This window comes from Tachyglossus aculeatus, chromosome 13 (genome assembly GCF_015852505.1).
Source record: "Tachyglossus aculeatus isolate mTacAcu1 chromosome 13, mTacAcu1.pri, whole genome shotgun sequence".
NCBI lineage: Eukaryota > Metazoa > Chordata > Mammalia > Monotremata > Tachyglossidae > Tachyglossus > Tachyglossus aculeatus.
Genome location: NC_052078.1, coordinates 14,121,240 through 14,136,182, shown reverse-complemented (window position 1 = coordinate 14,136,182; position 14,943 = coordinate 14,121,240). Strand labels below are relative to the sequence as shown.

Below are 14,943 nucleotides of genomic sequence, written 5' to 3'. Positions count from 1 at the left end.
CCTTGGTTTTCCCCCAGGATGGAATGAGACCACCTGCCTCGGTGTCGTTTGCATCTACACATTTCTCTCCTGTCTGGGAAAATAGGGTATTGTTTCCATTTGTTCCCCTAGTAGCTGTACGGCTGGGGAGAGTTAAAGTTGGACAACAGTTGTGGGGTTTAAAATAGGCCTGACGGCCCTCCTTGGATTTCATGGCTGAGCTTAAGCAAAGAGGGGATTGCTGCCTTGTCTGTCAATGAGAAGTTGTTTTTTGAGATGCTAGCTGAACCAACCACACTGCCACATGATCTATAAATCATTGAATAACACAGCTATCTTCACCTTTGATAGAAAACGGAGTATGGAGGAAAAATAAGGAAAAACAGACTATACGCATTGGCCATCGAATGTAGACCATAAGCTTGTAGCCAGCCTATCCACTCTTAAATTGTACTTTCCCAAGCACTTACTTTAGTGTTCTGCACAAAGTTAGTGCTCAGCAAATACGATTAATATCAAAAAATAGCCTATCAGTGGTATGTATAAGAGTGTCTATTGAGTGCAAAGCATTGTATTAAGTACTTGGGTGAACAGAACTGGAGACAGACATTCCCTGCCCTCAAAGGGTTTACAATCTAAAAGGGGAGACAGACAAAATTGATCAAATACTGGAAGCAATAAGGATAGGATGTTCCAGATAGTGGTACAAGTATGTCGCAACGTACATGTAAGTGCTGAGGAGAGAAATAGGTTCTAAGGGTAATTGTAGGGTTGACTAGACATGGCAACCTAGGGCAGAGAACTTAGCTTAATGAGCCTTTTCACTTGAACTACTGAGAGTTGAGAAGCAGCATGGACTAGTGGAAAGAGCTCAGGCCTGAGAGTCAGAGAACCTGGCTTCTAATCCAGGCTCTGCTATTTGTCTGCTGTGTGACCATAGGCAAGTCACTTAACTTCTCTTTGCCTCAGTTGCCTCATCTGTAAAATAGTGATTAAGACTGGGGGACATGGTCTGTGTCCAACCTGATAAGCTTGTATCTACCCCAGTGCTTAGTACAATGACTGGCACAGAGTAAGCGCTTAACAAGTACCGTTAAATAAAAAAACCAACAACAAAAATAATGGCCTCTGAGAACCTCTCCCTGCCATAAACTGAGCTCTAGTACTCTATGAGAAATTGATTTACTTAATCTCTGACTGGTTATCTTGGGATCCAAAAGCACTGGCAAAGGAGTAATAGTTGTAGTGGTGGTGGTAGTAGTGGTGATAGAAGTAGTAGTAAAATAATTGTTTTCCCTTCTACTTAGGACTTGTGAGCCCCATGTGGGACAAGAAATGTGTTCAATCTGATTATCTTGTATCTACCCCAGAGATCGGTGGAGTTCTTGGCATACAGTAAGCATTTAACAAATACCATATATTAAATTAACTAATTAGTAGTAGTAATAGCAGCAGACAACTGCAAAAAGAAACTGACTATTCAAAATTCCAGTGGATATAATAATAGCAATAATGGCATTTATTAAGTGCTTACTATGTGCAAAGCACTGTTGTAAGCACTGGGGAGGTTACAAGGTATAATTGGTTGAGTAAAACCAAAAGATCAAGGAGCTTAGCCAGGGGGAGTTAAACATACAAATACTAACAGCTAGAGAGGTTAAAAATCAATTAAGTGGACATATACGTAAGAGTGCTAGCTAAAGAGGGGCTAAAGTTCAAAAGTGCTCGAGTTAGTTGCAGGAATGGTATGGCCCAGGGTGCTGGGAAATTCCTTGTTGGAGGAGGGATTTTAGGAGAGCAGAGGCTATTGTTCCAACTCTGTTGCCTTAAATGGAATGTGGAACTGAGTATGGAAATGGCAGGCAAATATCGGGGAGGCACGTGATTATGGAATGTGGCAGCTGATGACAATTAGTTCACATTCCCAGCCCCGAAAAGGTCATTTAGCATTTTGAAGAGAACAAAAATCAGAAGGACATCCATTTTTCCAATTAGGTCATTTTAGACATTTCTTGAAAAGATACACCCAATATACTAAGCAAGAATATGTGTGATGCTGGACTTTCCGGTCTTCAAGAGCTTTTCGGTAATCACCTTCTGTGGGAGAAGGAAGTTGTGAGGTGGGTTGGGGGCTGGGGAGGCCGGGACTTTGGGGTCCAATTTCAGCTGTACATTGGTCTCCCTAACGGACCAGGTGCAAGTCTCTGAGTGGTGGCCCTTGACCTTACTCCACACTGCAAAAATGGGGAAGTCAAACCCTTTTATGGAAACTAGCTTGGGACAGTGGGCTGAATGATCCATTGTGCTACTTATAGTACTCGCAGTTCTCATGCTGGTTATGGTTCTCAGTGGTTGTGTTCTTGCAAAACCCCACATTAAGGGAGACATTGCTCTAATTATACCCGTACCACAATGAGTTGAGGATTGGACTGTCTTTCACATGGCAACAGAGGATGCTTGGAGGGATAATAGTAATAGTATTAAGTGCATACTGTGTGCAGAGCACTGTACTAGGCATTGGGGGAGAATATACAGGTGGGAATTAGACATGATCCCTTTCCCTTAGGAGACTTACAATCTAAGAACAGTGTGGTGGTTAGCATTCATTCTTATGGTTAAAGGTATTCAATTCAGCATCCCTCACTTTCCCCTCTAGTAGCCTATTGAGAACCTTTTGGCAGTAATCGAGTCCCTTGTCCGCTGGCACAACTTACTGGGGGCTTCCCAAACTTCTGCCCCTTGAACCGAGGGTCGTATGAGATTCGATAAATAAAAATTCCACGCTCACCCTGTCCCCGTCCTTCATGATTCTGAAAACTCCAATCATGTCCCTTCTCATGCTTCACCCTCCTCACTTGGAACCTGCTCAATCCCCACATCATCTTGCTTGCCCTTCTCTGTGTCTTCTCTTCCTCTTCCTAAAATGTAGTGACCAGACTCACTCCTAGTGTTCCAACAATGGATGTGCCGTGGCACATCCATTTTATATAATGCTGAGAATCCTGCTGCCATTTTGGGGTATGTCTGCTCTGGCCTCATCTATCTTTAGGATAGAAGCTTCTTGAAAAGTTTTATGTGGTTTGTACAATGTACACTGCAGGGAATGCACTGGAGCTTATCAATTAATGGTATGTATTGAGCACTTACTATGTACCAAGACTTCTAAACACTTGAAAGAGTACAACAGAGTCGGTTGCCTACATTGTAGAGGTGGGGGCGGCAATTGAGTAGAACACAGGACCAGGAGCCTCCTTTCAGGATCTAGCCTCATCTTTCATTTCTGACAGGAAACTCCCTTCCTCCATCCATCCCCCCCCCCATGTATCCCTGTATGGATTCCAAAGGTCCAAAACAGAACAAATGTTGCCAACTTGTACTTCCCAAGCACTTAGTACAGTGCTGTACACACAGCGCTCAATAAATACGATAGAATGAATGAAAAGATGTGACAAATAGGCGCTGATGAAAAAGAAATGACTGCAATGTTTGTCACCAGTTGGTCCCTTAGGCCTCTGTGGCAGGTTTCACCCTGGAATGAATGTAACATCAACCGTGAGTGGCTCAGTGATTATGGTCCTGGCAAGGAAGCTGGGTTTGCTAATCATTTTACTTGGGGAAGATTACAGGGAGTGCTTCTGGAGGTGAGAGCAAAGGAAAATAAATTTAGCACTCCCCCCATTCCAAATCGTCCTTCCTCGTGTTACCCATCTGTAATGAGTTGCAGCTTCTTTTATTTCCTGAAGTGGTCTGCCCCTGTGTCTGAGCTATCCAAGCAATGCCCCCGCAGGGTAAGAATAGCCCACAGTGGCTGAGATGACTCCTGTTGTCTTTTGTCTTGCTGCAGTTGTCAGCCCCAAAGGTCCGGGAAGCCAAGTGCTTTGGACAGTTAAAACTTGAGGATGCAAAATCAAGCTCTATCAATAGGTTCTTGCTCAACTGGGTTGACCCCGTTGATTTATTTATCTTTTTAAATTTCAGAGCTGATTATTAATCAACTGTTCTCTGTAACCTAAAAACTACATGTATGGTCTAAAAGGGTGAGAATCTTCTGTTCAGTTTTAGAGGTATTCTACAACGGGGGGGTAACTGCAACATGGAAAGCTGGGACGTGCTGGGATTTCTGATCATCACCCTGAACTCCAATGTAACCATGGTGGGTGAGTATTGGGAAGACCATCTCTTTGTCAGAAATAATGATCGATCCCTGAATTTGCCTCCGAAAGAAAGCCAGGCTCAATTTTTCAATGTTCAGTTTTATTGGCTCACTCTCCCCAGCTAAAGAGGCAGCTGTTCCTCTGTGAAGAAAGGAACTGTTCAGGTTTTCCTAGTGGCCTCAAACATATTGTTTTACATTCGTCCTTGATAATTGGAGGCGATTTCTTTGATGAAGCGGTGCTGCTGGTTCAAAACTCAGCCTGACCTCTTCTCATTCAATTACCTCTTGTGACATTTGAATGCCATGCTGGAAGACGAGACTTATGAAGTAGAAAAGGGCATTTTTTTTGTGCTGTGTTGTTCTCCTGTTCAAATAACAATTAGTGAAGACACTACAGTAAAGGTCAATGGGAAATTGATACCAGGCCTGGATTGCTTTTATCTAGTTTGATTTTGAGTTTGAGTTGGATTTATCCCAGCCTTCATTCTAAAACTTAATTTAAAAAGATCAGTGTTTACTCCTGTGCACTTGAAAATGGGACTGTTTAAATTCTTAGCAAACAATAAAGACTTCTCAGTTTATTAAGAACAATTTGAAGTTTCGGAAACTGGTAACTGCCATATAAAAGATTCCAGAAATCTAATAACTATGAAATTTCTCTCCCAAAATGATTGAAATGGTGATTGGCAGTTTTGTTTTTATGAATATTATTGTTAGATTCTCAACAAGTTGATCTGACCGACTAAAATAATTAGTAAATTACTAAGTAACATGCTATTTCACTGATTTCAAGTTTTATGTATGTAATAGTTATTCTTCACATTTGTATTTGAATTAGATACCACTGGGGGTGAAGTTACCTATGAATATTTGTGTGGCTTGAAAAAGGGCAAATCAGAATCCATAGTTCCAGCCTTACTGTCTGTGAACAACACGACCTGATATAACTGACCTAAAAATTGTGATGTGAAAAGGTTTTTTTTATGGTATTTGTCAAGCACTTACTATGCGTCTTTTTGGTTCCCTTTATCCATTGATTTTTTAATGGTGTTTGTCAAGCACTTACTATGTGTCTTTTTGGTTCCCTTTATCCACTGATTTTCGTATCCAGGAATACGAAAACCCTTAGAATATCAGTTGTGTTAATGTAAACTTGAAAAAAAAAAACAGATTCCAGGAGCTTAAATGACTTTCCGGATATCATGCCAAGTTGGAAAGGTTGAGATTAGCAAGAAGGGTTGTTGGTTTCCCAGCCCTCTGGTCTCTCTGTGGGATCGCAGCTCCAGGTCCAGTGATGCTAGAATTACGAAGGAGCCGGCATTTTTCAACAGTGTCACTGATTGTGGTTTGTTCTTTTCTAGGAAAGATCTGGCTCATCTTAATGATATTACTGAGGATGGTGGTGCTTGTTCTAGCGGGCTATCCCATCTACCAGGATGAGCAGGAGAGATTCGTCTGCAATACTTTACAGCCGGGGTGTTCCAATGTTTGCTATGACATTTTCTCTCCAGTGTCCCACTTGAGGTTCTGGCTGATCCAGAATGTTTCTGTGCTCCTTCCGTATGTGGTGTTCAGTGTCTACGTCTTGCACAGAGGGGTCACGCACATTAGAACGGGGCCTTCTCCACCAGACAGCTGTAAAGGAGGTGACGCTGTGATGGACCCCAGCGCTCCGACCTCCCCCAGATCACACTGTCTGACACCCGGCAGTGTAGACATTCCTGATTTTTCCTCAGCGTACACCCTACAACTCATTCTGAGAACTCTGCTTGAAGCGGCGTTCGGCCCCGGACAGTATTATCTCTTCGGATTCCTGGTTCCCAAACAGTTTTCCTGCTATCGCTTGCCTTGCACGAGCGTGGTGGATTGTTACATCTCCCGTCCTACTGAGAAATCCATCCTGGTGCTTTTTATGTGGGGAGTCAGCGGCCTCTCCTTTCTCCTCAGCGTGGTCGACCTGGCCTGGGCCTTGCAGCGAAAGGTGTTGAGGAAAAGCCTTGCGAGACCAGAGACGGCACCGTCCCGTGCCCAGGACACGATTAATCAGTCCCAGCTCCTTTCTGGGCCTCACGGGGAGTGGGCTGCTGCTCCAGTGGGGCGGAATCCCTGTCACCTGGAGGGGTTGTCTAGTCGGGCGAGTGAGAACCCTGGGTGGCTACAGCCCAGGCAGGAAGTCACCATGCAGTCAACCACAGGGTCGAACATACCCGGCGATAAGTCCAGTGCATTCGGGAGTGTGGATGATGGCAGTGAAGTGGTCTCTTGCATGAGTGAACGGCCTGGCCTCTCCCGCAGACAGTCCAGGGCTCAGCACGTGAAAGAGGCAGCGTTCCCTCTGCAACCTGACGAGAAATCTCAGCTGGGACAAGGCTCCTCGGCAGCTTCAGGCTGGCTGGAGGGGCACCACTCACTCAGTGGGTGCAAGTCTTCGGAGGGGCAGTTACTGTGTAGCAGCCCCAGCTACCTGAGATCAAAAAAGTCAGAATGGGTGTGACGCTCACCCCGAGGAATGCCCGGTGGAAACCCGGGTGAAAGAATGCGGTCTCTATAGAGGCGATCGCCTGTCTCAAGAAGGGACCTGCAGGAACGGTTCAAGTTCATTTTTTGCCAAACCCCTCCCCAAAAAACCCTATCCCTTGACTGAACACCCAGGATTGAGTAAAAAACAAAAGCAAAAGCTTGCTGTAAAGAGATCCAGATGGTTTTGGAAGCCCTGAGAGGCGTTCAGAGTAGATTTCATTTCGATAACTTGGGTGGCTTAGTAAAGATTTGTTTCGGAAAGCAGTGTGGCCTAGTGGAAAGATCTTGGGCCTGGGACTCAGAGGACCTGGGTTCTAATCCTGGCTTTGCCACTTGTCTGCTGTGTGACCTAGGTCAAGTCCCTTAACTTCACTATGCCTCAGTTTCTCCATCTACAAAACGGGAATTAAATTCCACTCCCTATGTTCAACCCCAGCATTTAGTGCACTGCTTGGCACATAGTAAGCGCTTAACAAATGCTATGATTATTTTTTCCCATCCAGATCACTGAATGTGCTGAGGGTGCTTATTTTTTCTCATTTATTTTCCTTCCTGAAACTTGTTTAAGGGTGAAATATAGATCGTGGTTGAGGGCTTGAATTTCTAATTCAGTTTAATTTGAAGCTGAGCTTAAAGTATAAAATTTCCCACCAAAACCCGGGAAACTCTAACATAGCTATTACATTGGCCACTGGGACTTTTGGGGGGCTGCAGATCAGACCTTCATCTTTTGTATGAAATAACTTTTGAAACAGGAAGATCTGATGCAGGATCCATTTCTAAGGGGCTCTAAAAGTAAGAGTCTCAGATCTCACTTGAGGAAAATTCTACTGCCGACAGCAGAGTTAGATGGAAGCCTGGGTGGGCAGAAGGAGTCCATTGGTTTAATTCATTCAATCATATTGGATGAGTCCATTGACTCCTTAAGGGAAAATTGTCCGTCTCTTCCCCATCTCTCAGCAGTCTTCTCCCCGGTGCCTTTGGGGCTGCTGAGGTTCCCCCATCTAATTGGTGTGGGCCTCCACTTAAGAGCGGGAGGCCTAGGGCAGGTAGCCCTTCTGTCTAGTGGTTAACTGGACCCAGTGGTCACCAGTCATGCTTTGGAAGAAAGCTGTGATTGTGGTCCTCTGTGACATCCTTCCATTCTTAAATGGTCATATTTCAAAGACAGCAACATATTACGTTCCAGAAGTAGGATTGTGTCACTTCCGAGCCAAATTATGTTCCCAAGCCTGAACTGGGATGAGGCCTAAACCCTATTAAAATCGTATCTCCTTCAGGAAGTCTTCCCTGACCAACCACTTATCTCCCCACCCTATTCACCCCCTTTCTGCTGTCGCCTATGTCCTTGTCTGTGTCTCAGTGGAAAGAGCACGGGCTTTGGAGTCAGAGGTCATGGGTTCAAATCCCAACTCTGCCAGTTGTCAGCTGGGTGACTTTGGGCAAATCACTTAACTTCTCTGGGCCTCAGTTACCTCATCTGTAAAATGGGGATGAAGACTGTGAGCCCCCCGTGGGACAACCTGATCACCTTGTAATCTCCCCAGCGCTTAGAACAGTGCTTTGCACATAGTAAGCACTTAATAAATGCTATCAAAAGAAAAAAAAAGAAAAGATCTGTGTTCTATAAGCATTTGGATACCCCCGGCCCCAAGGCACTTATGTCCATACTTTTATACTCTGTTTCTTCCCCTATCTTTTTTAATGTTTATCTTTCCCACACAAGATTGTAATATCTTTGAAGGCACAGATTGTGTCTGCCAACTCTATTTTACACTCTCAAGCACATTGTACAGTGCTCAAGACACAGTAAGCACTGAATAAATACCTTGATGGATTGATTAGAAGCATATTGCCCAAACAGAGAGGCCCAGCATGTAGGCGTTCATGATTTGTACAGGCATGAGCATAATGCTTCAGTGGCAGAGGCAAAAATAGCAGTGGAAGAGTTTGAGGATTAACAAAATTAGACTGCTAAGCAGTTTGGGCCCAGCAAAGAGTTATTTAAGGAATTCCTTCATTTAACTCCTCTGGCAGTCTGTTTGAGTACACTGAAAGCAGCCCTGTTCCTGCTTTTTGTTTCAGGTGGAGGATGATAACTGTTTTTTTTTTTTTTATTCCCCAAGAAAGGTTTGGGATTTATGAGGTGCTCAAGAATAGAGTTACTAAAAATCTTCAAAAGTCTAAAATATGTTTTTCCCGTAGGACGGAAAGAGAGCCCCCAAATTCTGGAAATTGGGTTAGCAGAAATCTTGGTAAGGACATTCAACTCTGTTTTCATCATCCTGTTGTCACCTTTCCCTAAAACAGAAGTGGCTGCTGGTTTCCCCCCATCGCCCCCACAATTTGAAACATATTTTCTTTCCCCTCTCCCTATCACAATGTAAATCTTCCTGATCAAGGCTATCTTTCCTGACAGGGTAGTTACGTATGTCTAACTGATCATTTTAAAATGGTAGATGTAATTGGAAATAAAAACTGGATTCCCTACAAAACTGGGAGAAGCAGCGTGGCTTAGTGAAAAGAGCATGGGCTTTGGAGTCAGAGGTCATGGGTTCAAATGCCGACTCTGCCAATTGGCAGCTGTGTGACTTTGGGCAAGTCACCTCACTTCTCTGTGCCTGTTACCTCATCTGTAAAATGGGGATTAAGACTGTGAGCCCCCCATGGGACAACCTGATCACCTTGTAACCTCCCCAGCACTTAGAACAGTGCTTTGCACATAGTAAGCACTTAATAAATGCCATCATCATTATTATTATTAAGCCTTTAAAGTTCCCCTGAGAGGAAGCAGCCAAGTTGAGTTTCTTGCAAAATTGGGCAAGTCTTGGTTTGGGAATTTTAAAAAGTTTTTGTGGGGCGCAGGGGTGGGGGGCCCTTAAACCCCCCTCCAGTGATACAATGTTGCAACAAAATTTTAAAACTTCTCAGTGACATTGAGAAGCAGAGAAGCAGCGTGGCTCACTGGAAAGACTTCTCTGGAGTCAGAGGTTCTGGGTTCAAATCCTGGCTCTGCCAATTGTCAGCTTTGTGACTTTGGGCAAGTCACTTAACTCCTCTGGGCCTCAGTTACCTCATCTGTAAAATGGAGATTAAGACTGTGAGCCCCCTTTGGGACAAACTGATCACCTTGTAACCTCCCCAGTGCTTAGAACAGTGCTTTGCACATAGTAAGCGCTTAATAAATGCCATTATTATTATTATTATTTATTATTGGGAGTATCAGTGTCTCAAAGGTTAAACAATAAACTAGAAATTTCAAATTTGACATCCTGGCTCTAGACTAAGCTCATTATGGGCAGGGAACATATCTACCAGCTCTGTTATATTGTGTTCTCCAAGTGCTTAGTACAGTGCTCTGCACACAGTAAGCACTCAATAAATACAATTGATTGGCTCTTCCACTATTTTATTATTATTAATGCACCTAGGGAACTGCAGAAATAATTTAATCTCTCTAGCCCTGTTTGATCATTGATGGGTTAACTGATTTCATTGGATTAGAATCAGGGTTTTGTTTCTCTCAAAAGAATGTAGGGGGATCTCAGCACTGTCAACTTTTAGGTCCCAAGGCCAGCTGGGAGTCTGGAGTGGGGGAGAGCAGAGGAAATAAGAGTAATTAAAAACACTGGCACATGAATTTGGGGAAAGTGACACATAGTTGGGAGGAGGGAGGGGCAGGAGCCTGAACAACTGTTAGCTGGTGGCCAGAACCAGGCTAGAATGTCAGTTACATAGCCATCTTCAGACACCCACGTATATGACAGTGTCATCTTCTAGATATATGCACATGTAACAATAATAATTATGCTATTTGTAAAATGATTACTATGTGCCAGGAACTGTACTAAGCACTGAGGTGGATACAAGCAAATCGGGTTGGATGCAGTCCCTGTCCCACGTAGGGCTCACAGTCTCTATCCCCATTTTACAGATGAGGTCACTGAAGCACAGAGAAGTGGAGTGACTTGCCCAAGGACACACAGCAGACAAGTGGCGGAGGTGGGATTAGAACCCATGACCTTCTGACTCGCAGGCCCATGCGCTACCCACAACAGCATGCTACACAAACACACACACACACGCACACACGAGCAGTTTGCTCTTACAAAACCCCTCCCCATCCATTTATAATTTTCCAAACAAAGAGACTTTTGGGCTACTATCGTCGACATTCATTGAGCTCATTCATTACACGTGTTTTACCTTCCTGTTGTCAGAGGTACTGAAACAAAGATGAGGTAACTAATATCAAGACAAGTTGGTAATAATTTCATGTGGTATCCATACTCGCTACAGGGCATGTCCCTTTACTTACTGGCCCCACATTGGTTTGGGGATTAAAGAAAGTGAGTGTGTTTGGGGGTGGTCCCTTAATAATAATAATAATGATGATGATGATGATGATGGCATTTGTTAAGCGCTTACTATGTGCAAAGCACCATTCTAAGCACTGGGGAGGATACAAGGTGATCAGGTTGTCCCATGTGGGGCTCACAATCTTAATCCCCATTTTACAGATGAGGTCACTGAGGCACAGGGAGGTTAAGTGACTTGCCCAAAGTCACACAGCTGACAACTGGCGGAGCTGGGATTAAACCCTCCCCCTGTGATAGGGTGTCGCAACAAAGTTTTAAAACTACTCAGTGACATTGGGAAGTACGGATGTCTCGAATAGACTAGAAATTTCAAACTTGCCATACTGGCTGTAGACTAAGCTCATTGTGGGGTCCGGGTGAGTACCTAAGTGTTCCCTGCAAGGAACATCCCAGATTCAAATGGTCTCAAATTAATTTCTGCAAAATGGTCCATTGTTAGAGCATTATGTTACATCATAATCCATGACCAACGTAGTGTGTGAGTTGAGAAGCAGCGTGGCTCAGTGGAAAGAGCACGGACTTTGGAGCCAGGGGTCATGGGTTTGAATTCTGGCTCTGCCACTTGTCAGCTGTGTGACTTTGGACAAGTCACTTAACTTCTCTGGGCCTCAGTTACCTCACCTGTAAAATGGGGATGAAGATTGTGAGCCCCACGTGGGACAACCTGATCACCTTGTATACCCCCAGCGCTTAGAACAGTGCCTTGCACATAGTAAGCGCTTAATAAATGCCATTATTATTATTATTATATATGTGTGTGGTTCCTGCAGCAATCAATCCGTCAATCATCTCTCTGTCATGCACAGTGTCACAATATTTTGGGGGCAGGTTTTGCCACTTTTGCTCTTTCTGTCCTTCCCCTCTGCCTGCCCTGACCCATCTCCTGTTTACTCCCTCCCTCTTCGCCTATGATAGACAATGTAGGCTCTGCATTTGTACAATAAAACAGCCTAGTTAGAAGGGCCACTTTAGAATTTAGCTTTGCATTTACTGACCGTCCTTACTGTTATTGATTTTAGCAGTTTTTTTGTCACTTAAAAACCAAGACTCCCAAACTATTGAAGAAATGTTATTTGTCCTTCTGCTGCCCTCTCGTGGAATGGAAAGGAGCTGCAGGAGTCAACAAGCATTTCATTCATTGTAAGAGGAAACTTCTAAATAATGGTTGTCTGTTCTGGGCAGAAATAAAGTTATCCTTATAATTTAATAGGGCTATTTAAAGTCCAGAAAATGAAATAACAGATCACTTATGAAAGACTGAAATTTCCTAGTGTCAGTTCTCTTATTTCTGAGGTGATTGAATCAAATCCCCTCTCATAAAGTGCAACTTAATGCTAGCTTACTCATTAGTTGCCGTTTCTCAAGGAATGTCCTGGGCTTTCTTCTTATGCCGTTAGGAGGTGGCTTGAGAGTAAAAAAATCTTTATTCTTCAAGTCTATTGTTTCTATTGGACATTATTTGAGGGCCTACCACTTTACTCATAGAAGGTGCTTAATAAAATCTGTGGTTGATGATAATAAACAACCCAACACCTCTAGCCAAAATTCTTATAAAGGAGCAGACTTGGGGAGTCAAATCTTATGAGTTCTTCCAGAATAAAGAATCATCTGCTGCATCTGCGAGCCCAGCCTGGGATCATACGTAGTTCATGGAGGTAATTTTTCTCGGGGAAGTGCATTTTTTGGCCTGAAGCTATGAGGCGTAAAACTTACTGTTAAGTTCCCATCTTAAGTTCCCCTCGAATTTAGGTTGTAACATTGAGAAAATTTAGAGTTTTTAGACCCAGATATTCCTAGTCTTATCTCCGCTGCTCCACCACAATCCTGCACCGAATGTCTTAAACACCTGATTGACAGATGCAACTTCAAGCCTGTCCCCCTTTTAGCCATATCAGCCCCCTCTATCTAAGCACACAGGGGTGAGGGCTCTAATTGGGCAGAAACTGATTTGGGTTGAAGGTGATCTCAAACTGATTGGCAACCACTTATGACTGATGGGTGTATCATCAGAGGAGGTTTCCAACTTTCAATTCCAGAGCTGCTCTCCAGTTAGAAAGAGGTCAGTTCCATGGGGATGGAGATTGTCTCCAATTAGTCAGAAGGAAACCCTCAGCCAATTGATCAATGGTGTTTTTTAAGCACTTACTGTGTGCAGAGCACTGTACTAAACACTTGGAGAGCATAATAGAGGAGATAGACCCAATCCCTACCTTCCTTAGGAGGCTGACTAGAGTGCCAACATTCCCTGCAAGGCAGGATAGAAGGCTGGTGGTGGGAAGCTGAGTAAAACACAGAACCACCAGCTGTTGATTGGCTGGCATCTGGGCTCAGTCAGGATGTGTGCACTTGGAAATAATTTCGCAGCAGAAACTTCCTGCCTGCAGAGATAGCTCAGTTAAATACTTTGGAGCCCTACTATTCTGAATTGTGACAAGAAATTCCACTATTGAACCTGTCTACCATTGAGGAAGTAATATACACGTGTAAAACCTGCCTTTCCCAAGAGGGAGTTTTTCCCAGTGCCCTGGAGTATCCCTTTGTTCAAAAACAACCTGTTATATTTCGTTTCCAAGTGAGTTAACCCCAGGCAGGACCTAGTAATGAACATAGTGTGGTAGGTGTTGGCAAATTTGTGCCGATAGCTATAAAATAGGGATGAAAATGATAATTTTAACCAGTAAGCAAAAAAACTGAGTCAGCTACATCTACCACTAGAAGTTTTTGATCTACAGCTGGGTACACCACAGTTAACAATTTTATAGATATTCTCTGAATTTGAAAGAGGTATTACTGATGGCACAATCATGATCAGATGGGGTGTTTTGGGTTTTTTTTTTTCAGAATCTACTGTGTGCTGAGTATTATTCTAAGTACTTGTGGGCATACAGGAAAAAAAAGAAACCGCAGTCCCTGCCTTTATGGAGCTATTTATGGCTGGGGCTGCAAAAACAGCTGTGTGAGAAGCAGGGTGGCCTAGCATGTGCCCTGGAGTCAAAAGGACCTGAGTTCTAATCCCAGATCTGCCACTTGTCTGCTGTGTGACCTTGGGGAAGTCACTTAACTCCTCTGTGCCTCAGTTCCGTCATCTGTAAAATGGGGATTAAGACTGAGCCCCGTGTGGGATAGGGGCTGTGTCCCACCCGATTTGCTTGTATCCACCCCAGTGCTTATTACAGTGCCTGGCACATAGGCTTAACAAATATCACTTATTATCATTATATTCCATTCCCCTGTATATGCTTCCCAAGATAGTCCTTTGCAAGGAACGCAAATTTCCCATCTGCCTTTTGTTATATTGGCCTTTCCAGAGCTCCTGCTCAAGGACAGCTGTGTTACACAACCAATTGGCAGTTGCCATGAACCAAGCTAGTTTTTCAGCTACCGTTTCCCAACAGTCCCTGAAGCCCGTGGTGGACAGGGAATGTGTCTGTTTACTGTTGTACTGTTTATTGATGTACTCTCCCAAGCCCTCAGTACAGTGCTCTGCACACAGTAGGCGCTCAATAAATCCAGTTGAATGAATGAATAAACTCCCAGCTTGGAGAAATCCAGATGAAGTTGATTGTTCAGGCCAAAGGAGGGCACTTATGAAATCTCCTGCAATCAAACTGCAATCCAGCTTCCTGCAGTTCTCGAGTGGGATAAAGAGGGATGTTGTGAAGTATTTGGTGGAATAATTTCTACCGCACAAATTTGTCTTTTCATTTTGAGTCATCTCCGGATTTTAAAATAGCGGATGGAGTTACTGTGCTTCTTTTGTCTTGCAGGCTTGTGGGAATAATAATTGTTGTTGTTCAGTGCTTACTATGTGCCAAGCACTGTCCTAAGCGCTGGGGTAAATACAAAAACTCTGGCTCCACATGGGGCTCATGAGAAAGATGGGAAAAGAGTTCCCTGCTGTCTCAGATG

The 14,943-nt window shown here is 43.8% G+C and overlaps 1 protein-coding gene across 1 annotated transcript; it reads left to right on the top strand.

The window, feature by feature from the left end:
- Window positions 1–5,515: 5,515 nt before the first annotated feature.
- GJD4 (gap junction protein delta 4) lies at window positions 5,516–6,919 on the top strand. The gene has a single exon (XM_038755943.1). The coding sequence runs from the start codon at window positions 5,517–5,519 to the stop codon at window positions 6,627–6,629; it is 1,113 nt and encodes a 370-aa protein (XP_038611871.1). The 5' UTR covers window position 5,516; the 3' UTR covers window positions 6,630–6,919.
- Window positions 6,920–14,943: the final 8,024 nt, after the last annotated feature.